Here is a 24,802-nt window from a genome sequence, read left to right as displayed (position 1 = left end):
GAGTTTATTTTTCCTGAAGCAGCTTCAGTTTAGCACAGAAGTAATTTTGGTGATTGAGGAAGCTGTTCCAGGAGGCTAATGTCTAAGGACAAAGCTTCAGTGCTGCTGTTAGAAGGGAGGAGGCAGAGTTGGGTTTGTGTGCAATGTGGTGTGTGGGGTGAGAGGGAAGTTCAAGTCCTGCCCAACAGAAGTGGCTGTTGGGTGGTGCTGAGGGGCTCCCAGGGAGGCTTCTCACTCCTGTGTCCCCATTGCTTCTGGCACAAGAGCATGCTTAGGGAAGAGGGAGTGGAAGAAACTTTTTCCTGTAATGAACAGGGTTTTGCTCCTTCTTTCTGAATGGAAAGTTGAGCAAATCTATTGGGTTTGGTGGGAGGGTGCAGCAGGGTGACATAAATGGAGCAGCTTCTTTGCAGGCATCCTGGAGCCTGCATCATCCATCCACCCAAGTACCTTTCACAAAGAAAGATGTTCAGAACAGCTTTTTTCCCTTTATATCCAGAATCTCTGTATTTAGAAATGAGAGTGTTTAATTAAAACAAAACAAAAAATAAAATAAAATAAAAGGAAAAAACATCCCACTTTCCAGCAAACCCCTTCAAGCTTTATGGCTGGATTTTTCAGACATTGTTATCTGGTTTGCTAATGGGATATATAATTTTCCAGCAGCTGTGGCATGTGGAGGGGAATGTCAGTTGTGAATAAATACAAGATCAGAAACAAATTCCCAGGAAGGCAGCTAACAAGGTCTGGAGAAGAAAATTGCCATGGAGATGAATGTAAAAGCTGATGAAGGCAGACACAGTCACTATATAAACACACGTGGCTGTCCCAGGGAGGAAGGGAAACTATTTTCACTTGGAAGTAGCTGAAGGTTAGAACACAAAACTGTTCCTTAACTGTCATGGTTATTTTTAAGCAATGAGGGAGGCTACAAAACGACTGTGTTTGAATGACTGTCAAATAGAAATGTTGGAGGGAGAAAAGAGCTGTGAGCTGCTTTGGAGGAGGCTAAGGGTGTTACCTGAGCTTTCTGACCCTGGTGTGTGGTCCTGCCGAGCTGAGGGTGATGAGGGGCAGGTTTGAGCTTCTCTTCACAACTATGAGATGCAGCTGATGTCCCCAGTGGAGCAGAATCCAGCTTGTTCCTGGCCAGCCCTGCACAAGCAGTGAGAAAAGCTCAGTTTTGCCTCCTGTAACACGTGCAACGTAAATCTACACTCTGGTCAAAATCCTGCTGAAGCTGATGGAAATACTGCCTTAAAATGTGTTATGGGTTCAAATTATTTCTCAGCTTTATAGGTATTACCTGCAAAAGGGATCTTGGGGTTAGACTTTGAGTAAGAATCCACAATTTAGCATTAGCTTTTCAGTTGCTGGCACTTGACTGGTGCAGAATGCTGGAACTGGCCAGGAGCTGAGCTGTGCTTCAGGTGCTGCTGCACGTGGTGTTTCCTTCAGAGAGGACACAAGAAGGCCCCTGCTTAAAAAAATTGGAGTAGGTTTGGGGCTGGAGTTTAGGGACAAAGTGGCTTCTGTGGATTTGGCATAAATCCATCAGGCAGTTCCTCCTCAGTTTGGGGCTTCATGCTAAGTTGATAGCTGGAGTAAACAAGCAGATGGTTCCACTAAGCCCTTTCCAACAGAAATTCCAGACTTACTGTCATCTTCCTGCAGTTGGAGGTTATGAAGTAAAACGGTCTTGGCCATGATCATTCAAAGTTGTTCTGTCTGCTAAAAATATTGGAAGTATTGTCATTTAATGTAAGTATCTAGAAGTACAGACATGGTGGACCCAGCTCCATCTTCCTCTGTGCTTTCTCTAACAAGGCAGCACTTTCTCATGGTCTAAGCAAGGGCCAAGAGCACCCAATAGAGTAAAGGAGTTGAACACCATGGATACAATCACTGGAGGCTCTAACTCTTGGCCTGGAGAGGTGTTGCCATCAGTCCAGGTTCATGTACACCTCAAAATGATCAAAATATAAAAAGGAAAAAAGGGAAATAAACCTTCAACCTCTTCTGCATTGATGAGGAGGGGAACAGGACATGCTGTTCCCTAAGCTGATGGTGCTGCTGTCACCAGCCAGTGTCCTGTTTGGGAGGAACTGGGGGAAGGGATCAGGGGACAGAGCTGCTCTGGGCACATACCAGGGACCAGCCCTCACTTGCTTGGTTCTGACTTTGCCTGGAGGCAGCAGCCTTTGGGCCTGGCTTACACCTCTCTCTGGGGGCTTCAGCAGCTCTACCTGCTGCACAGCCCAGCAGTTGCCTTCAGCTTTGAAGGGGAGGCAAAGGGCTGCACCTCTGGAGATGCAGTGCCGTGTTTGGTGTGTTGTGTGCCCTGAGTGATGAGCAGCATTGGGTTGCAGTTTTGTGGGGGAACTCTGGTCACATTCCCACCCCACCGTGCTAAATATGAAATAAGTCTTTGCTTCAGAGAACTTGTAGTTCCTGGTTCCTTCCAGAGGATTCTGTGCATTTTGTTGTCATTTCTACAGCCGTGACTGCTGGTGTTTCAGCATGTCCCCCTGAGCTGTCAGGCAGCTCAGCTGCAGTTCCCAAATCTGGTTTTCTCTTAGTTTCTGTGACTTCTTGCTGCACTGCAGAGGAGCATTTGTAGAAACTATGACAACAAATGAAAAAAGGGAAGTGGTTTTTAGAAGTCGTGGCAGGTTATAAGGGCAGAGAAGAAAAGAGGACAGTGATGAACTTCTGTCTGGTCCAGATGTTGTTGAGTTTCAGTCTAAACTGCAGTTGTCACTTGAGCTGAGCATGGCCCATCAGTAATGTGCCCTTGTAGGGGGGCAGGGGGAGGCATCAGCAGCTCAGTGAGTTTTGTTATTTCAAAACAAAGGTGAGGGGACCTGGTTGGGCACCAGTTCCCAGAGGAAGCAACTTCTGTGGCTGGTGAGCTGGAAGATTCCCAGCTGGCTGGGAGGCTGGGATTCAAACTGGCTTTCTGCTTCTTGGTCTCAGCCCCCAGGTTGGTGGGCTGTGTGTTGGGAAAAGATGCCCTGTGACTTTCCTGCCTGATCTGTCAATAAAGAGTCCTCGTTTAGTGGATCTGAAGGGCAGTGTTAGGCTGGCAAAGACGTGAGCAAATCTGTGCATGCAGGGATGGAAATGGTTATTTAGTAATATAGTCTGTTATCAACACATGTAACTGCACTGAAAACCATTTCTGTAGCACTGATAGTGAGGGAGAAAGGGTTTAGAGGAAATTGTAATAAAGCTGTAGCAGATTTCTTTGGGGGATTTGCAGTGCAGCATTAGTGAGCTTCAATTGCATTAGCAATTCTTCTGTTGTGTTGAATTAGTGTTTGTTTTCTCCTGAATAGAATAAATATAATCATGTTTGTTACCTTTTTTTTTTTTGGTATGACTGGAGCTAAATGCTATTTCCATAGTAAAAGTATTATAGTAATAATAAAAGTAAGTACTTTCCTGTAATTAAATACACCCTTTTCAGCAGTATGGTCTCTGTCAGTAGCCCCCATCCCAGGTGATGGGGCTGTGCTCTTGCAGTCTTGCTTTTCTCAGCCACAATAACCATCCTTGCTCTGTCTGTTGATTTCCCTCTGCCCAGTCAGTCAGCAGGGAGGCTGAGCTGCATAAGAGCCTTTCTACTTGGGGGGAACTTTTCTCTTCCCACTTGCAGAAAGTCCACAAGGTCTGCCTCTGGGCAGCACCATTCCAGTCACAGACACACAGACTGTTCAGGAGGAAAAGCCTTTTTTCCTGAACAGGTTTTGATGGTGCCCCCAGAGGGACCACAGCAACAGAGTGGGAACTGTTCATATCTCTGGGATGTGGGTCTCCCAGCCCTGATGTGCAGAAGAAAGCCTGGGTCCCTCAGTTCAGTCTATGGCAGAGCAGAGGAATCCCCCCCTTTTCTCCAGGCTGGATCACTGGGTATGTCTCTTTTGAAGGATTTTAGATTTATCCAGATATCTTCAGCTTTAAAGTTTAAACCTAATCCATGATCTCAGTAACATTTTGCAGTTGAAGCAATAATGTGACTTCAGCTGCATTATGGTGTGAAGGCTGAAGATGAGTTCCTGTGCATGGCCAACCTGAGTGCTGTGCAATTGCCTTGATGTGCCATCTGCATTTTGCTCCTTGCTGCAGCAAGGGGCATGTGCAGTTGTGCCTTCTTGTTGAAGGGGCTTTTCCTCTAAGAGTGAAAAATGCACATTCTGTCAGTGCCTTGAAAGCAAAGTGCCTGCCAGGTGAGCTTTTCTGTATCTAATGTGTGTGTATATGTGCATGTATGTATGTAGTACCTTGTCTGTAGATAGGAAATGTAAGAAACCAGGTATCTCTAGTGGGTGGAATGTTCATAAATAACTGCAAAAATTAATAAGAGAGACCATCTTACCTGTTGAACTGCTCATTGTGGCAGTTTCAGAAATGCCCATGGAGAGTGAATCACTTCTTGCCTTCAAGTGACTCATTAACCTGGCATGTAGAGATCCAGGAGGATTCAGACTGAGACTGAAATAATGTTGAGATATTTCATAGATTAGGGGGCACAGCAGAGAAGTCAGATTGTCAGATCCCCTGCACAGTGTGAATTAACTCTGTCTCCAGTGGAGCTACTGCCTCTTGAATCAGCTGAGGATTTGGTTTTCACTCTTCTAAAGATGAGCTGGGGAAATGTCACTTAAAAAAATGAAGAATTAAGAACTTCAAGTTAAAGGTTTCTGTAAAAAAAAAGAAAAAGAAAAAGGTATTGATTTGGGTTTAGCCAGCAAATGTATCTGAGAGCAGGCAGTAATTAAAGTGCTATCAATGAGTAAAGTTTTGCAGCTCCATGGGAGCACTTTCATCTCTCAATGGAATGCAAAAAAAAAAGAAGGAAATGAGAGTAAGAAGCTGGGAGGGAACTCCTCACATTTCCCTTCCAGCAGCAGCTTTTGGAAGGAGCAGAGGCAGGTATTACCCTATCTGGGAGGCTTTGGGAGTGATTTGTTGCTCCTAGAGTTAAAGCTGAACTCTGTCGTGGAAAGGACAGTGAAGCTGCTGTGGGAGGAAACAGAAGGTGGTGCAGGGCTGGAGGTCAGAGGTGTGACCTGGGAACACCTGGTGAGGGATTTACCCTTCAGCTGCATTCAGGACCTGAGGCTGAGGTGACATCTGAAGCAGAAGAATGTGTTAATCTCAGTCCTGCCTCTGCACTTCCTGGCCCGGATTGATTTTGTTCTGTCATTTCCAATCATCATGAGCTGCTCTGGTGTCACCAGCTTCACTGGCATTTGTTGTGTCATGGTCAGTCTGAATGTGCCAAGAAGGTTCATTTCTAAAATGACCTGTCCTCTTAGGCAAGTTTCCACTCCATTTGGAAAAGCAGCAGTTTTGCCTCTTGTAGAAAGCACTGCCCTAAATGTGGCCCTGGGGCTGGGATGGTCTGTGAGCCCCACGGTGGGTCTTGAAAACGTGCTGATGGTGGAAGGGACTTGGAAGCCCCTTCTCTGAGGTGAGAAGCCCTTCATTTCCTGGCAAGACACAAGCCTGACTGGTCAAAGAAGGACATTTTTAGTATTCACAGGCTTTTTTTTACAGGGTGCTCCATAGTTGGGAGTCTCCAGGGATAGATACACGTGCCAGCAGCCTGATGCTTGCAGAGGTGTGGGGTGAGGTGGGAACTGATCACTCACTGTGTTTTCTGAGCAGCATCTGGGCTTGAGTGCACGTCTGAAAGGGGCTGGAGATGCTGGTGTGTTCTCTCCATCCCTGCAGCATTTAGTCAGGAACAGTAACTGGATCTAATTATTCATTTTCCTTGTAAGAGTCTGTTGTGATGGGATGTCTCTTGTGACCGAAAAATGAGGTCTAGAGGTGCCCAAGTATACTTTGTTTAAGAGAGCAGACATGCTGAAATAAGATGTTCAGAATTAATGGTACAGCTCTCATGATAATCTGAAGAGAGGTTTAGATGAAAAGTTAAAAATACAGGTGAAGTGAATAATAACACACAGATATGAAGAGTTTCTGCACGATGTCCCCAAAGTTGTACTGAAAGGAAAACTAATCTCTGCTTCAGTGTAGTCAAGGCTGAGGAAGAGGAAATCCCTGGCAAGGCTGCTGTGGGGGCAGCACTGGGGGGCTGGGGCTGCCCTCAGCTCTGTGCCCTCAGCCATTTGGGTTAAGCTGAGCATCCACAGCCCCAGCTGAAGCAGTTTGTTTTCCCCTGTTCCTGCAAAGGCTCCGGGCGTTGCACGTTCTGCTCTTGGAGTCTCCTGGTGGCTGTGGAGCCTCCTGTGCCTGCCCTGCCATAGAGGTGCCACTGAACCCTCACCTCTTGCACACAGACCCAGCTGGACTGGGTGTCCTGAAAATACAGCCAGAGGAAGTGAAGTTGTGCTCTGGGAAGGGCCAGTACCAAGGTCACCCTAAATGTCTGTGCTGGAGACTCGAGGAGGACCCAGAGTCTGTCCCAGTCTGGCTGGTGTCACTGAGCAGCAGGTGTGTGGTTACAGACGTGCATGTGCCAAGGGGATGTGAACAGAGATGAAGAGTTGCCTCATGTTCTGCTGGTGAGAAATCCTGGCTGGGCCCTGGGAAGGCCCATGGATGATGTTGCAGGAGCACAGAGACCCATCCTGGTGTTCTCCTCCATAAAGCACAACCAGCACAGCAGTTGCAGGTTTCATGCAAGTGCTTGTGCTTGGACGTGCTCATACCAGCTGAGGATTCATGGTCCTCTGATGAATCCCAACCAAGAGCAGTTGCTGGAAGAGAAAGTCTGTTAAAGGCTTCATTTTGAAGGACTGAGGCTGATGGAAAATGGAACACACTGAAATTCAGGGGAAGCAGAATTGCTGTTGGATTTGCAGTGAGGCAAAGGGAGGAGGGTCTGCAGGGTGGGCTGGCAGGTCCCACAGCTCCTTGCTGGCCTTTCAGGAGTGGTCACCTCTGTTGGGACAGGATCCTCAGCACCCCCACATTCACCCCAGGTGTCTGGGAAATGCAGAGGCTTGGGATTGAATGTGTTTGTGAAGGGGAGACATGGAGATTGTTGGAGTGAATTCAACCACGTCTTGCTTGTCTGACACAAGCTATTGCTGAATCAAGAAGGTCTCAGAGGTGCCAGTTATTAAATGTACTCTCAGAGAAGTGTTGGTTTTTTCCTGAATTTTAAAAGCTCACAGTGCAAATCCCTGTCTTGAGCTAGTGCTGGTGCAACCTTGGAACCTCTTCTCTCAGAGGCTCAGCATGTTCTTGATTTTACTTACACATCCTGGACAGCATCAGGGCACGTGTGTCCCCTCAAGGTCATCCTGAAATCCATTCTCTCTGAGTGCCACCCTTGACATAATGCAGTCCCCAGCAGAGTCACCACCTTTAGCTGTGGCCCTTGGCTCTGTGTGTGGCACCCACACCAGGAGCTGTGCCTGGGCTCTGTGAGAGGACCTGCAGTCAAGTTCACACTTATCAAACTCCAGGGTGGTTCAAATTAGTTCTTCTGTCTGCAAATATCTCCTGCCCCTGTTCTAGTGCTTCTAGCTCACTTTCTGATGTTGTATTGATTTCCTTCCCCCCCCTTTCATTCTTTCTTACCATGTGAAACCAAATTAAAGCAGGAATTGGGATTGTAAATAGATAATGGTGTGTGAATGCAGATGAATCAGTGCCATCCATGTACAGTAATGCTGACTGTGCCAGGGGAAGAACAGCTGAGTGAACAGGGTAAATATTTAATGCCTGAATCCAAAGTGAAATACAAGAGCAAGAAAAGAAATAAAGAAAATAGTTTAGTCAAGAAAAGCACACTTCACTGCTTTTGCTCAAAAGAGGAGTTTTGACACCATTAACCTTTCTGGATTATGCACTAAAGGAATTAGAGGAGCAGCATTTAAGGCAGAGGCTACAATTTCACTTAAGGAAAAAATGCCTTAATGCTCTGGTTAAAAACAATATTGGGCAGCATTTGGGCTATAATCAGTTGCTTAAGAGATGGAACAGGTTGATGAAACAGGTTGCCCAGGGAGGTAGGTTGTGGCTGCCCCATCCCTGGAGGTGTTGAAGGGCAGGTTGGATGGGGCTTGGAGCAGCCTGGGCTGCTGGGAGGTGTCCCTGCCCATGCAGGGGGTTGGGACCAAGGTCCCTTCCCACCCTCTCCATTCTGTGATTCTCTGCATCTTTCACAACCATCTATACTTGGAGACAGTGTTTAGGGTGGGGGGCCTGGGGACAGGGAGGGAAGTTCTGCAGGTGCTTAGGAGAAATGATGGACTCAGAGCTACCTGCTGGAAGGGGAGACAGCTGGTTAAGGAGTTTGTTGGAACTTGAAACTTGATCAGATTGATTCAATATCTTACAGGGCCTGAGCCTCCTTTCATCCCCCCAAAAAATGTTAATTACTTACTCCAAGTGACTCTAGGATTAAAAAGATGCTTTTATCTAAAATGGGCAATAAATTCCCATCAGTGAGCACTGACTATTGATTTTACTTAAAAACTCTTGCATTGCTACTTAGTCAATCCCAAGCCCTGGATGTCAGTTAATGTGTTGCCATGTTCAGGAAGCTGCATTTTTAATCAAGTGATTCACTGGTGATGGCAGCAGGAAAGGGAGGAGAAATGGACATAGGCTTGAAAAGTTTTGAGAATGGCTAATAGATGTATTTAAAAAGAAAAAAGTCTGGAATGCTGCAGAATGCAGTGGCAGAGGTCCAAAACAGAAGGGCTTTTATTTACATGACTCACTGGACTATTAGAAATTCAATCATTTATTGGGCTAATGGTGGGTGTTAAAAATTCAGAGCACATAATGTAGTACAAAAGTGTACAGGGGGATGTGGAAAGGAGCTCCAGCTCATTTTAATTAGCTCTGTGCATTCCTAAGTCTCTGCTGTGTAGCTCCTCCTTTTTCTCAAAGACAACAGGACAGCACTGGGTTTGTGAAGAAAACTGATGTCACCTTGAGAAGCTGGTGGCACCAGCCCCGTGTCCCAGCACCCCCTCACACAGCCTGTCCCTCTGCTGCTGTCCCACTTGTCCCAGCCTGCCTGCAGGTTTCCCAGCACTGACTGGAGCTCCTGCAGGAGGCTCAGAGGGTTCCTCTGGTTGCTGTGGTTGCTGTTGGCTCCTGCCTGCTGAGCATCCTTCCCGCTCCAGCTGGGGCTGCACAGCAGCAGCCAGGGCATTTGCATTCAAAGCCCATGCAGCTGCTTCAGTTCAACTATGTTTATCTGTAATTAAATATTCCATTATCAATTAACTATTAATGCTTCCTAATGATTATTTTAAACCTGTGGGAGCCTTATGGTGCCAAGCTAGTAGTTAACTGCAGGTGGGCACGATGTTTTCCACCAGATGTGTAGCTCAACCCAGGTTATTTCTTATCCACTGGAACATTTCTGCCCCTGAGCCACCCAGGCTGGTGCTGGCCAGTGTGGGTCTCAGTGGGAATGAGCCCTTCATCCTGCAATTGTCCACCTGCAGACTTGGTGGCAGCTGGGGAAGAGGAATTGGAGGACTAGGATGCTCTCTTGTTGGTTGTATGGGGTGGCCACTGAGCCTTCCTGAGCCCTGTGGAACACAAGAAGGTGCAGCTTTGGGGTTCAAGGGTGCCCCTTCTAGTGTGTTCCCACCTTCAGCACTGCAGAAGGGGTGGTTGGGTTTGCTCCCTTTCTTGCAGCCTCTTCCTCCTTGCCATCTTTGTTGGTGTGTTTTGGCTGTTCCCTCAGAGCAGAGCTCTGAGCTGGGTGTTGATGCTCAGCAGGACCAGGGATCCAAACGAGCTCCATGTTCCATGGCCACAGGAACTGCCACTGCCAACCAGCTGCTGAGCTGCAGGGATAGGAGGGGTGGGAAGATAAAAGGAGGAAGGGGGGTCTGCTGGACTGGAGCCCTGGAGAGCACATCAGCCTGTGTGCTGAGACTGGGGGCAGGGGAGTGTGTGGAAATGAGAACCTGACAGTGATTTCTTGGCTGATTTTAAAAACTGTCAATGTCTTTAGCAAATTCCACATGGTGCTGGTAAAAACTTCCATGCAGGAAGTGCAGGAACCAGTTTCCTTCACCCTAAGTCTTCTGTGTGTCATTAGAGTGGGTGCAAATCACTGTGGTAATGATTGATCCTCTTCCTCTACTCCTGCTTTTGCCTTCAGTAATTATTTATGCTCCTGCAAAAGTAGCAAGAAGTGCAATCCATTAATTTTTCTAATTGATTTTCAAAGTGTTAATTCACTCAGCTGGTAGAATTTGAGCACTTTGTGTGATCCTGGGAAGTGAATAGTGGATTATTCACATACCAAAGCAAAGTGTGTATGTAAGTAGATTCCTGGTCTGCAGGCCACTGAGTCCCCCTCTCAGAAGATATGAATATTACCCAAAAAAAAAGGGTTGGGGACACAAAAGTGAAATTCTGCCTCATTTCAGGCAGGTTAATTTTATTGTTTTCTAGTTCTTATTTCAGCCAATTGAATTACTTGGCTCTCCATACTTATGAAAGTAAAATTTGGCTCTGTTTACCTAGAGATTATTTATGAGAAGTTTGGCTATTGATTCAGAAGGAGTAATAAAATAGCCTTTGGGGATCAGAGTATTAAGTTTAAGTGTGTTGTCATAACAACCAGCCAGAGTCACTTCCTGAGAATTGGTTTTAGGCATCCCAGGTTTGCTAGCAGCCCAAAATATGTTCCTTTGAACTTAATTATTTGAAAAAGTTTCCAACTCCATTGGTTCACCTGCCATCTTTGAGGTGCCCAAGGGTGGCTGAAATGCCATCCAGAGCCCATTTCTGTAACACCTCGTAGAATGAGGAGTTATAAATAATAATCTGCAAACATGGTGATTAAAATAATCAATAGAGAAATTACCAGGAACGAGCTTCATTTTATAGTGCAGAGAGTGTTTGCAGTCATGCTTCACAGTGAGGCAGAATTCAGCCCCAAGACACTACAAGGTTTCAAGTCTGTACTGTAGGTGGCAGAGATGCTTTAGTTATGCAGCATCATCATCCCTGCTCTTCCATTGTCAAGGAGAGCAGGGTTACAGGGCAGATCACCCACCAGTAATGAACACCCTGCCAAGTGCCATCCTGGCTCCCTCCTGTGTCCCTGGGAGGAGGGAAGTTCACCTTTGGAGGGGTTAGTGAAGGACTTGAAAATATTTCCTGGGCTATCAGTTCTGCTGTTGAAAATGTGTAGTAATGAAACCTGAAGTGTCTTCTGAATGGAATGGATTCCCAGCATCCTTTTGCCTTCATCTAAAACAGCAGAGGTATTGGAATGGCAGTAATTTTTAAATAAGTGACAGTCTATGATTAAAAAATTAAATGGGCTTTCATTAACAAGAATAGGATTCCATAATAGCTTTTGTCATGGTACTGTTGTTCTCCTTCCCATGGTTAATGTTACCATTATATACCTCAATTCAAGAGTGCTGGGACTTAGGTAAACATTGTTCCTGACTGAGACTTGGTGTGTGACAACTCAGCCAGGAATTATGATCTGGAGTTTAATAAAGCAAACAGCATCATACTTAAAAAAAAAATGTATAAAAGAGGAATGAAGAGAACAGCTGCTGAAGGACTCCTAATGGGCTGTGGAGCTTTCCACTCATGTTTGATGGCTATAATCTTCTCCAGGTGGGGAGGTTCATCAATCATTGCTTCTGACTGGCTATTTCCAGTAAAATAAAATCATTCTTGCAGTCCTGTCTCTTCCTCAGTTAAAATAAACATTCTGGTTGGTGGGTTTTTTGCTTAGCAGGGTTAACCAAATGTGAAGATAGGGACTGAATGAGCTTGAGAGCCAAGCTCATCTTGCATAGCTTAGGTGTAGGTGTCTCCTGAGGTGGTTTGATGTCATTTCTGTTTGATATCAATAAGATACAAAAGGTGACAGAGCTACAAGGCTCTGCTGCTCTGGGGAAACACACAGAGCTCCTCTAGTTCAGAACTATTCTGTACCTTCCCCTCACTCTTTGTGGTGCAGGAGGAGATGGGAACCTCTTGGTGGTCCAGCTGCACCCCTTCATTTCCCTGGTACCACAGACCCAGCTCAGCCCCCTGGGCCCCTTTCCTCGGGAGGAAGGAACAGAAACCCCTGCAGTGACCCAGGTGTACCCTGGGGTGGGAAGACAAGAAAAGGAGGGCCCAGGAGCAGCCGTGGGGTGGCTGGGGCTGCCTTGAGCATCTGGGCCTCCTGGAGGAGTTTGTGTGGGAGCAGGGTTGCCTGGAAGGAGAGGTATTGGGGCATCAGTCGTGGTCAGAGTAACATTTGGCTGTTATTGCTTGGTTTCTTGCAGGTTTACTGGAATGAATTTGCCTGCCCCAGTTATCAGCAGTAAAAATTGGCTGCGGCTTCACTTCACATCAGATGGGAACCACAGGCAGAAGGGGTTCAGTGCCCAGTATCAAGGTAAAAGCTTATTGCCTGGTCTCACTATGCACAGCACGTGTTCAGCCAAACCTCTTTGTCCTAGGAATTAACTTCCTGCCAGATCCTTCTGTATCCTCTTTAACCTTAGTTTTCCATCAGGGTGTCCAGGCATTGTCCCATGGAGAGCTGCTCGTGGCACTTGTTGGGGGCATAAACAGGAGCTGCAGGAGAATGGTCTGCACCGTGTGCTTCGTTAGCAGGAGGAGCTGCTCCCTCCCCTCTGGTTTCACAGCCCACAGGGTGGGATGTGGCACCAGCAAAGGACACTCTGGGGTCCCACAGAGATTGTGTCTTTATTTACACTGAGCCAGTTTTTACTGGTCATCCCTAGAAAGGTGGATTTTGGGATTGAGATCTGAAGATGCTGTTGAGGGAGAGGAAATGCTTTGGCACACGAGCCAAGCAGAGGAAAGACCTTATTGTGTTCTGAGGTTTGCAGGCAGCCATGGGGTTCAGGGCATCCTGCTGAGACCACATGGGCACCAAAACTGATGGGGCTGAGTGGGTTCCTTAGAGCTGTGGACACCAGGGGGTCGGAGGCCTTGGAAGGGTTTTGTGGGTGCAAAGAATGCCATGATTGCTTCATACAGCTGGGTCTGGGGGCAGGGCCAAGGAGGGGGAAATGAAGCAGGTAAGTAGCAGTAATGACATCCAGTTCCTCATCCAGCCTCCAGAGGTTTGTGTCAGTGTCATTCAGGAAAAAAGGGACTTCAAGGAAAAGTATTAGACTAACAGGAGCAGAGTGGGAGGGAGGGGAGTTTCCTTTGAGAAACCTGCAAACTTGCCCTGCTTGCTCTGTTGGAACCTTAGCTGGGTTGTCAGGGCCTCGACAGGGGCTGTGCTTTATGAATCACCATTGTTATTTAACTTCCCTTGATTTCCTTTAACATTTAAATTATTTTAAATTACAAGAAAAAGATCCTTTGTTTTTTCTAGTAACACAAATGGCTGCACCTGATAGCTTCTGAGATGACATTTTCCTTTGCTGTCATGATTGCTGCTTTCTATTAAAACACCTGTCTGAGTCATCCTTTTTTCTTAAATAGAAAAGTAAAGATTAATGTTATAATTTCCTTTGATTAGATAAATGTCAGGGGGCTCTAATCTAGCACACTCCTTGGAAGCTGTTTTGTTAGATATAATGAACTGTGCTTTTGTGTATTGAGTGTTTAAAAGATGAACTTAAAATGTGCCTTTGGAATGGTGTTGAAGCAGGACCTCTGACTGGCAAAGAGAGGCTGACAACCCTTCTTCACACACTTACTGGTTTTTGTGGAGTTTGTCAGGTTCTTTCCATCTGTCAGGGAGGATTTCAATACTTCAGCAAACCAAGAAACAAGGTATAAAGGCAGGATACATGCAGGCAGTGGAATCTGTGTCCACAGAACATGAAAGTTGCTGCTGCAGCTTCAAAAAACTCAGCCTCACACTTTTTATAGAAACATAACCTTGTTTGAACAAAAATATTTTAATGGAGAGAAATAAATACATACAAAATAGGATGTGCAGTGCCCTGCAAAGTAGAGCAACTAAAACGTGGTTTTCAGAAGTAGAGATGAAACAGACCCCAGGAGTGTTGTGATAGGACAAGGGCTGATGGTTTTGAACCAACAGAGGGTAGATTTAGACTAGATGTAGGGAAGAAATGTTTTACAATGAGGATGGTGAAACACTGGCACAGGTTGCCCAGAGAGATTGGATGGGGCTTTGAGCAACCTGGTCTGGTTGGAGATGTCCCTGCTCACTGCAAAGGCTTGGATTAGATGGTCTTTAAAGGTCCCTTCCAGCCCAAACCATCCTGTGATTCTGTTGTCCAAGAGAAGGAAGAGAGGGTTTGGATCAATCTGGTTTGTTGTCCATCCAAAGACGTGTAGATACATCACTTATTAGCACCCTATCTCCTCTGAGACATATCTGGCTTTGCTGATAATCTATAAGAAAATAATTTCCCTTCCAGCTTGTTTGACATGGGTGCAGAGTTTTAGCAAAACACCTCCTTTGTGTGCTCTGTTTCAGCTCTTTCTAATCCATGCCCTAATTTGGAAATCTCTTTATGAATGTAAAAGCAAGGGTTGATACCATCAGCCTGTGTACAGGTTTTCTTTGTTGAATACAATAAATTTGTTCCCTTCCAGGGAGAGTGAATATTTTCCCCTTCCCTTTATCTGATGTGAATCCTGCATTCTTGCAAGGACTTTTTTTCCCCCCACATCTGTAAAAGCAAAGGACTGTAGAGAAATGGGTGCATTGATCTTTTTATCTTCCTCCCACTTCTGCCACCTTGCTTCCCCAAAAGGTGTCATGTGCCTGCAGCTGGTAAGAAAATAAGCTGGAAGTGCCTGGGTAGAAGAGACAGGGCAGGGGCAGGGGCAGGGGCAGTGTCCCCCAGCCCCCTGCTCAGCCCAGGGCTGAGAGGCTGTAAAGGAGGTAATGAAAAAGCTGCTGAATTTAAAATGATGCCAACCAGCTCTGCATAATGCTCTGGGTGGTGTGGTCCACCTCTCCACATCTTTTATTACAGAAGTTGGATCCCAAATTGCTTTTTAGGTGATTGGAACCAACACATAATTGCATCTTTTCTTGGTCTCCCCACCCCTTTCCCTTCCATTTCCATCCTCAGGTAGAAAAATAAACATGGGTGAGTCTGTAGCACAGCACTGGGCACCAGCAGCCCTGTCTCCTTTGATAATGGTCTGGTGAGCTACCCATGGCACGTGCTGCACCACAGAAATGGCTGCTAAGGATATGGTTATGGATGTAAAGAAATGCTTAGGTTTTGGTAGAACATCATCTGTGATCACACCTTTGGGCTGCAAGGTTATGGCTTATGCTGTGCAACCTATTGAGTCTCCTGGGCAATCCTCAGGTAGAGACAGGGAAATTCTGGTGCTTGTTGCAGGCTTTGATCCCTAAAGGCCCAGCACTGTGCCTGGCTAATGGAGGGGGTACATGAGGAGTTCCAAAGTGGTTGCATTTGGGGGTGTTTCTCTTCACCTCCAGCTTGAGTAAGAATCCCCATAAGCAACCTGCCATAGAACCCAGGTGACACTACAACACCCCAGCAGGAAGAAAAGGCATTTAATTATTTAATGACAATCTCCCAGCAAGGAGAACAGAGGTTCATAGATTTTTGCTGAAATGCTGCTTTCCAAATTAAAAATAAATCAATATCTCCTTAAATTTTTGTCGAGCACAACATGAATGGGTTTAAAAGCAGCAGCCCCGCCTGCCTGGGTCCTGCTGGAGCTTTGTCATGTCATCTTTCAGCTGTGACAGGACACTGAGTATTCCATTAGATCTATCAGATCTGTGTGAGCAGCAAAACCTGCCAGAAAACAGAGGAATTTCTGTTCATCCAATTATCCTGACATGGCCCTTTGTAGTACTGATCCACATTCAAATTTATAAACAAAATAGACTTTCATATTCCAGATTTTTGAGGGCAGGGAATGGGAGAACTGTTCTTCTTTTTAAAAAAGCAAGTGATACTGTATTCTGAGTTGTTCTAATCTAAATTGAGTCATTTGTAGAGCTTGACTTTCATCATTATGTCTCCGTGTGGCAAACAAAATGAAGGATTAAGAGGAGAGTATTATAGTGATCTCTCTTTATCAATTAGTGTTGAAAGAGACATGATGCAATTAGGGGAGTGTGCACTTCATGGGTAATGTGGTTTAGTCTCTGTATTTTAGGATTGGTCCTTAGTAATGAATGTCTGGTTCCTGCTGCTTGTTTTCATTACTGCTGGGTGGTTTGGAGCTGGGCTGTGCATTAATCACGGGTTTGGAGTGGGCTCTGCCTGGTAGCTGGGCTCTGGGAGGCAGGGATGAACCCAGGGGAACCTTTGTTGTCCAGTGTGTCCTTCAAAAAACATGCAGCTGTGAGCAAGGCACACCCAGAGGGGTCAAGGCCATGAAATCTCCACACTAGTTGCCTTCTGCTGGACCCTGGGACGTGTGAAATCAAAGGGAGTGGCTGGTAGAAGAGACAGGGCAGGACCCTGATGAGCAGTCAGTGTGACCCTGATGAGAAGTCCTGACCCTCCAGGGCTGCTTTATCCCACCCACAGGGTCTGCATCCATGCTGAGTGTGTAGGGCCAGGACCTGGAGGGCTTGGCTTGGCCTTTCTGGCTGCAGCCCTGCTTTGTCATGGGAAGTGAGCAGATCTGGGCTCTTCCCTGCGTGGCCCGCAGAAACATCCCCTGGTAATGGTGTGCTGGAACTTGCAATGGGAACTTACAGAGAATATAAGAATGGAAATGATTTTTATAAAGCTCCTCTCTTACCCCTGGTGCCCCAAAGCACTTCACAGAGCAATGAATTAGATTTGGCAGAGTCCTGAGCTGTTGAACGTTCTGCAATAGCTCAAATTTAGCCTCAGATACCTGAGATTGACTGTATTTTATTGACTGGGAGGGAATATTGGCTGTAACTAAGAGGTTATCCCTGATCTTGCTTGAGGAGGGCCAGAGAATCCTTAGCTGCAGCATTGAGGAGGGAAGCAGAGCAGGACCAGGACCTGCTCAGGGCTTTGTTCCTGGGCTGGGCTGAGGACATAGTGTGACCTGGAGGAAGATGTGGCTGTTTGGGGCATTCTGAGACCTGCTGCTTTTTCTCCCTTTGCAAATGGATTACAGTAAAAAAAGAAAGGAGTGTGTGTTAGATTTGCTTTGAAAATGGCAAACTGTTAGTTATTTTCGTCCTCTTTAAAAAAGAAGGTGAAAAAAAGCCCCAAGAGATTAAAGATACTAACAAGAAACACACAAACAACATAATCTTTTCTTGATGAATCTTTTTTAAGCTCATGTGCACCTCAGCTTGAAGTGATAACTGCTTTAGTTAAAGAGAAAGCAAAAAACTGTAACCAAATGATGAACAAAAAGCTCAGAGAAGCACTTACCTTAGGAAAGCTTCAAGGAGGACTCCTTGACATTCCCCTGCCTGAATCTCCTGCAAACAGATGTTACAAACAGCTTTATTTATTTTTTAAGCCAAAAAAGCCTGATTAAAAAGAAAAGAAAACAAACCATGTTCATTCTGTCGGTAATTTTTCCTGACAACTTTGTCTTAGAAATGTGCTAATTTAGGGATGAAAGTATGACAAGAAAAGAGCAGTTGAAAGTGGGAGATGAACTGGTTTTCTCCACAGATAAGGACTCGCTCATCAGAAAAAAGGCTCCTGTAAAGTGATTTGGACATGATGCTTTCTGCTGGGAAGTTATTTTTTAACCACATTAACTTCAAATCTGCCAGTAAAAATTCTGCTGTGTGTGAGTCAAAAATCTCTGTGTGCTGCAGGAAGCTGCTGCCTCTCTCTCCCCACCAGTATCCAGACGGGTTTGCCTGTGGGGTTTGTGCAATACCCTCTGGTGGGGGGAGAGCCCTGGTGACAGGCAGGTCCAGATCATACAAAGAAATAGCTGCTCACTTCCTTGGGGAATTTTCACACTGCAGAGAAGGACAGGACTCTTGGTAGTGGATGGATGGACAGGAATCTTGTTGCTGCCCTCGTGTTTTCTCATCTTCTGGATGAGGTTTTGAGCAGGGAGGGGACTGGTCACAACAGGACCCCTGGCAGAGTCACCAGGCAGATTCTATCCTGGATGTGCCTGTGGCTGCTGCTGGTGTGTCTGTGAATTAATTCTTCTCTTTAGCACTAGTATGGTTTTAATATAGCCCTTCTTTTCTGCTATTTTACTGCCTTTTTGAGAATATTTATTCAAGTCATGTGCACAGGTTTTAGGTTGTGGGGTGTTCATCTGAGTGCTGTATTCCCACAGGAGCAGAGAATGACTTTAGTGTATAATACATTCATGGAATAAGTGCAGCAGTAAAACTGGGTGAAACTAATTCAGCATTTTACTCTGCTGTTCCTTAGAGCTTCCCTTGTGTCTGTTCCCCATTTTTAGGCTGTTCAGCAAAATGTCATGGTAAATGAGCAGGGCCCAGATGGTTTTGAGGGGTCAGGATAAGTTGTCAGAGCTGTGAGGGAACGACGGGGCATCCTGCACTGAGGGGTTCTACAGCTGTTGCTTCACTTGCTTTTTAAATAGTCCCTAATGCTGAGCTAAACCTTTTCTTTGTCTTTTGCTTTGTTTTACATCTGTCTCTGTAGTCAAAAAGCAAATTGAACTGAAGTCCAGAGGGGTGAAGCTAATGCCCAGCAAGGACAACAACCAGAAGACATCAGTGTGTAAGTTTTTTGGCTCCTCCTCATGCTCTCTTTGTATAATGAGCTCCTTGAACATTTCATTTGGCTTTCCAGTGACCTTTAAAACTTTGTCACTCTTGAAAGTTTTAATGCCTCTCCCTCTCTTCCCTCTGCATTACTGCATCACTGCCTCCCAGTGCTCTATTCACAAGCATTTACTAACTCGTTGAAGTGGGAATGGAGGGGACTGGTGTGTGTGCATTTAATATATACTGTATGTTCCTGCTCGGGGGCAGCCTGGGGTCTGGCACTTCTGGTGTCTTCCAGTGTGGAAAGTGTCAAACTGTAAACAACTGTGTAAACTGAATGGTGTAAAATTAGGAGTGGGGAAAAGGAACCACACTAAAATGAAGAGCAACTAGAAAATGTACAGGGGCAGTAGCAGTCTCTTCTTCTCTCTCTCTCTCTTTCTCTCCCTCTCTCTCTCTCTGCATTTTATTTAATTATTCATCCCTGGAGAAAAACCAAACCACTGCTGTGCAGGAGCTTGTGGTGCTGATTTTTATGGTCTCCTTGTTAAGTTACTTCCAGTGCATGGAGGGGTTGGTGCCTTAGAGGTGTGCTCAGAATGTCACCTTGTCACTGCTGTGTTTTCCTCTTGCAGAAGTGAACCCATTAGGTACATCCATCTTTACTTCAGGTTCTTTCCAAATCCAAAGCAAGGCTGGTGTTGTCTTTCTGCATGTGGCTCTGGACAGATGACTGGGCCCTGAAGGAGACTCTGAGATTAAACAGGAGGGATCCAAATTAACTCAAATTTGTGTTTTATATCAATTCAAATAGGAGCAGAATGTAGCATTTCCTAAAACAGTTTTTAGAGGAGAGGATAGAGGAGCTCATTGTGCTGCCTAGTCCATTGCACCCATCATGGGGGGACACTCCACTCACCTGGATTTCAGATGCAAAATTCACTGAAGAAAAATGGATTAACTGAATTTAAAGCATCCCCTCATCTGTCTGAAATGGAGGTGGCTCACTTCTAGGCCCCCATCAGGGCTTATTCTCTCCAGTTTTTCAGGAGCAAAATCCAACAGGGTAACTAAATAGCAGGATGTAAATTGCCCAAAATCTCCAGAGCAGAAAATGGTGGAGCATGTGTAGAGAAAATACAATTTCAAGAAAACCTCTGTATGCAAGATGTTCCTGGTCCTGATACATTATTGCCAAGAGGAATTAATTGTCATAAACATTTCAGTTCACTTAACTGAGAATAAATTATCTGTGTGTGTGGGCACCGGAGCTGAAAGGATGTTTGGATTGGGAATTTGGATATTGGGGAATGTGGGGAAGGGGGTCTTCACTGAGTGAAAAACATTAGCCTGGTTTGGAGTCATTAGTTTACTGAATATGAGTATTTGGGGATTGAGAATATATAGGGTTCCCATTTCTCTTTCCTGGGAATGCTGGGCTGCTTCCCTGTGACAGTTTTCCCTGCTGTTAATGAGTGTTGGTGCTGCTGATTGTCAGCACTGGCACCAGCCCTGCTGGGGCTCCAGGGAAAGGCACTGAAGGCTGAAGAAGAGGCAGCAATGGAAGTTTCCCTCCCAGCATATCCTGCTCTATCCCAGTCATGCTTCACCTCTGAGGATAACAGTGTAGGAAGTTCTTGTTGCCTCTGCCCAGGTTATCCTCACCCAACAGCAGGCTCCAGTCTTCAGAGCTGTCAATTCAGCATCTCCTGTACTGCTAATCTTGTCATACTTGGTAAGGCAGAACAGAGCACAGGAAGGCAGCTTAGGCTAAAAGCTGCTAAGCTATAACCATCTAGATGCTGACAGACTGGGGCCCAGTCCCTTCCTTACCAACCTGGTGCTTGTCACAGACAGCCCTTGTGCCTTCAGCTCCTTCCATGGGCTCTGCACTCAGCAAGGGCTGGACTGGAAGCCCAGCTGAGCCTCTCTCTTGTGCAGCCTTCTGCTGTCACACTTGGTTACAGGGAATTTTCAACTGCAGAAATGCTGATTCAGGAGAAGATGTCTCCAGAAAATGGTTCCTTTTCAGCAAATGGAGCCCAAAATGTTATCTTCAGTTTTCCCTTGCCTTGTTGATTTGCATGGCTAGCCATGCCCCTTCTCTCAAACTTCCATGAGTTATGAGTCTGCATATGCAGCAGGGATCATTACACAGGTGGGACAGGCTGATTAAAGATCTGCCACGTTTGCCAGTGTTGCTCTTGTTTCATCTGGCTTGAACAGCAGAAATTCAGATATTCCTGTGTCTCTGGGTAATAGCTAGAGCTATGCCAGGCTTTGGTTTCAAAGACTTTCTTACCAGCAGTGTTTTCTAGTGCTCTTGTTCCTAAAATCCTCCCTCAAAGAATCTGGAGCCCCCCTGGAGCAGCTGGCAGGTACCTGCTTGGTACCTTGCAGGTCTCCCAGAGGATTTCTGCTTTGCTGGAAGGACTCTGTGGTTGGTTGCAAGATCCTTTCTGGCCACATCAAACCCTTGTGTTTCGTGTGTCTGAGTGGAGGCAAAATGTAGTTATGTAACAGCTCCTGGTGCTGCTTCAGAAAAAGAGTATGTAAAAATATGGAGTTTTGGTGCTCACTGTGTTTGGTTGCAGTCAGTTGGGTTGGTTTGAAATTGAAATCAAGTGCCTGGTACTGTTCACCATCCTTAAAATTAATTAGGCATCTTGCTGTAATCATTTTTTAGAGGAAAAGTAACACAGCTCTGGAGATATAACAAATAGTTTTGAACTTTATGTTGCATTTAGGAGATTATTTTGCTGTGTGTGTATATTCTGGGTCACAGAACAGGAAAAAATGTGGTACTTTGCTTTTACAAACCAGCATGAAAGTTGCTTTGTCTTTTGAGGACACCTGAAAGCATGTTGGAAGGGGTGGGGTGAAGCAGTGCAAGTTCTGGGTGTATTCAGATTTGTCAAAATCTATTCTAAATGCACAAATGCAAAGTTGTTTTGAAGGTGTTGACCACTTTTAGGTCTCAGCCAAGAGTGCAGAAGCTTCTAGATGCTCAGCTTTGCAGCAGGGCTGAGATCTGCAGGGGCTGGGGAGGCAGGAACGTGTGTCCCTGGGTCCCTGCTGTGCTGGGGCAGCAGAGGAACCAGCCTGGGTTTCTAGCAGGAGGCAGCACAGCTCTGAGAGAAGCTGCCTTGGGTCTAAGTAGGGCATGTTGCAAATACAGTCCTTGTAAATGGTCTTGAAAATCTGAAAGTCTGTAAACGTTTTTGAACTCACAAGCTTCTGAACTATTCTGAGACAGCACCAAGATGTGAAATGTGGGTTCAGAATTCCCCAAGTAAAAAATTTCCAGCTGGCAGGAGCCTTCTCCAGTGGTAGGGGCTCACAGCCCAAGTCTGTACCTGTTTCACACTTGCTAGACACATGAGTATTTAACGTCTGCATTAGTATCACTGAGGTTCTGGAAATGCTTCGTGTTTACCTGGGTGCTGAGGGACCTTCCTGGATCAGGAGGACACCAGGCACTTCGTTGGGGTCAGCACATGGCCAGTAGCTCAGGTCTGCTCCTAGCACTGAGGTTTGTAACCCATTAACTTTGACCAGGTGGCTGCAGGGAGTAGCTGCAACTCTTAGCATGATCCTAAGGATTAATCTTTTTAAAGCAACTAATAACTCCTGCAGACCTTCCCTTCCCACCCCCCATGCCAGTGGAAAAGCTCACTTGCTTGCACTGAGAAATGTTGAACGTCTGTAAAACCTTTGTAGATGTTGCTTTATTTTGTAGTTTGTATTTTACATTCCTAAATTCAATAAAACAATTGTCCCTTGGGAATCTATCAGTGAACTTTATGAACATGGGGTGGTACAGCAAACTAAGGAAGGTTTTTCAGTCCCTTGAACGTTTGGAGGAAGTTCCTGTGGCAGACACAGATGTACCTGGCTGCCAGGGCCAGGAGGGGGAAGTTGCTGAAAAAAAGAGCATGAAGGGGTGGGAAACCAGATCCATGGTTTGGGGGAGAGAATCCTTGAGCCTATAATGTAGAAACGGAACAGTTCCATCACAGTTTTGAAGATCTATTGTCATCCTAGGAACCTTGAGGAATTCATTTTGGAGAGCTACAGCTCGGGTATAGATCAGTCAAGCCTGCAGGAAGATGAACACAGAACTGACAGCGAGTTCTCAGCATAAAAATATGGATGAGGACCTTTTGTTTAGTTATGCTCGTGTGTGTTTAGAATACAAGATAGAAGAGCAAGAGTTTCTGTGACTGATCCATTCTCTTCTTTTGCTCTGCTTTACAACTCTCATGGTATGGAGGGATCTTTCCTTTTCCCCTTGCTCTGTGTTATCTGCTCTCTGGTTTATCTACACATGCTATATAGATATTTCAAAAATGCTAGCTAATGAGAGGAGATGTGTTTCTAGTCTTTAGAGCTGTGTTTTATAACTGACAACCTGCCCACTGGTGCTGGTGGGTTTTGCTGCTCATCCCTGGCCTTGCTGCCTCCCAGACCTCAGGGTCACTGTCGTCTGGTGTGGGGCACAATAATTGGGTGTGATACCAGTGCAGAGTAACTGATGTGGGCATAAATGGCATTGTCTGGATAGTCATTTGACCACGGGAGAAGGAATTTGGTGTGGAGAGGTGATCTGCTCTGCAGGGAAGAGTCTGCCAGTGTCTCCCTGCAGAAGCTGTGTGTGTGCATAGCCTGTTCAGTGCTGTGTTGCTCTGGGGAAGGTGTAGAAGCAAGATAAGAAACCTTAGCACTTCTCCTTAATCACCATATGGACTCGTGACATACAACCCTAGTTTGCACACTGTGTCCTTAAGCATGATGTGGCTTCCCTGGACTGGCTGTGGGGACAGCAGCGTGTCCGTGTGGGTGGGCAGTGATTTCAGAAGCCCGAAGGAAGATGTGTCACCTGCGTCCCGTGTCCAGCCAACCTCTCCTTCCTCAGAAGCAGCAGATCATTTCAAGCACTAGCAGAAAGGCTCTGGGAAGTTGATGATTTCATTTGCAGAAGGACCACCTCTCTCCCTGAGGAGCTGCTCTCCCTCTCAGGGTTTGAGGGGAACATTTGCTGCTGCTGTCTCTGAGCAGCACTCCCACTCGCTCCCCAGCTCCATGGGCTGCTCTGCTGGGGGGTGTTTCATCCTGACCTTATTTCCTTGCCTTGAGGCAATTCATGACTCACTGCTGAAGCCTCTGTGTTTCTGATGCTCTAAACTTCATTTGCTTTATGTATCATCAGGAGAACAGGAACATTAGGTGTGTCCCACACCCTGGGAGGTAGACACCAGGAGAGTGTTTAGCTCCACAAATGACATTCAACAGCTTCATCAAAACGACAGAAGTGGCCCCAAACAGCTTCTAAGATAGAGCTCAGCCAGTTGGGCCAACTTTTCTGTGCCTGTATTTTAGCTGTTGTTGCAATATGTGCCTGCAGCTCCTGCAATGGAGTGAGGAGGTCTGGGTCCTTACAGCCAGCTGCTTGTGTGGGGTTTAAACACCCTCCAAACCTACAGACCCTCAGGGAAACTGGCCAGGTTGATAAAAAGTTAGAAAATTTAAAGCTGTTCATTTTTTTGTGTGTGTATTTTAAGCATCAGGGAAGAAGTGAGAGTAGGTCAGATCAAAAGAGTGTATTTCAGTGAAGCAAACCCACCAAATTGAGACCTGCTGAGATAGCCCAGTGCAGTGGCAGGGACAGCCCCAGGTCCTGCAGGCAGAACCCCACAGCTGGGCTGGGAGCTGGTGGGAAGGGGGATCCAGGACAGACCAAGGCCCTGGGATGAGACGTTAGTGCTTAGAAGTGAGGAAGAGCTTGGAAGCTGTAGTGTTTCCAGTGGAGATGTTCAGATGAAAGCCCCATTGCAGCAGGAGCAGAAGAACAATCCTTCTGTCCTGCTGGGAGCAGGGTCACATATTCCAGCTGCGCTGTCGGACTACACAAGGTGTAATTACCCGCTAAATAACAACCATATCTGATGGCCTTGCCTTTCTGTGTGTTCATGCTGGGCAGTCTGTGTGTTCACTCCCTGTGCCCATCTCCCCATGCCCACCTGGGTGTGCTTGCCACCCTGCCCAGTGCCATTCGGGTCTCAAACTGTCGTGACAAACATGCTTTTATCACAGCACCATCATCCACTTGGCAGTGGCCTTTGAGGGGGGCACCGTGCTCACACAGTGTGTTCTGAAGTAAAACTGAGATTGTTCCTTCAACCCAGTGACAGGCAGAGGTAGAATGGGCACGTACTGGTTTGGGGTTCGTGC

General features: G+C 46.1%; 1 protein-coding gene across 1 annotated transcript in view; it reads left to right on the top strand.

Annotated features, from left to right (window-relative positions):
- Positions 1-24,802, top strand: part of CSMD2 (CUB and Sushi multiple domains 2) — a 260,285-nt gene that overhangs the window by 99,809 nt on the left and 135,674 nt on the right. Inside the window, 2 exon segments of the mRNA XM_009996341.1 lie at positions 12,258-12,370; positions 18,507-18,584. Of these exon segments, the coding sequence (XP_009994643.1) occupies positions 12,258-12,370; positions 18,507-18,584 (191 nt within the window).

Source organism: Chaetura pelagica, unplaced genomic scaffold, assembly GCF_000747805.2.
Source record: "Chaetura pelagica isolate M959 unplaced genomic scaffold, ChaPel_1.0 scaffold404, whole genome shotgun sequence".
In the NCBI taxonomy this organism is placed as follows: domain Eukaryota; kingdom Metazoa; phylum Chordata; class Aves; order Apodiformes; family Apodidae; genus Chaetura; species Chaetura pelagica.
The sequence above is the reverse complement of the archived record's forward strand: the minus strand, read 5'-3'. Positions and strand labels throughout refer to the sequence as shown.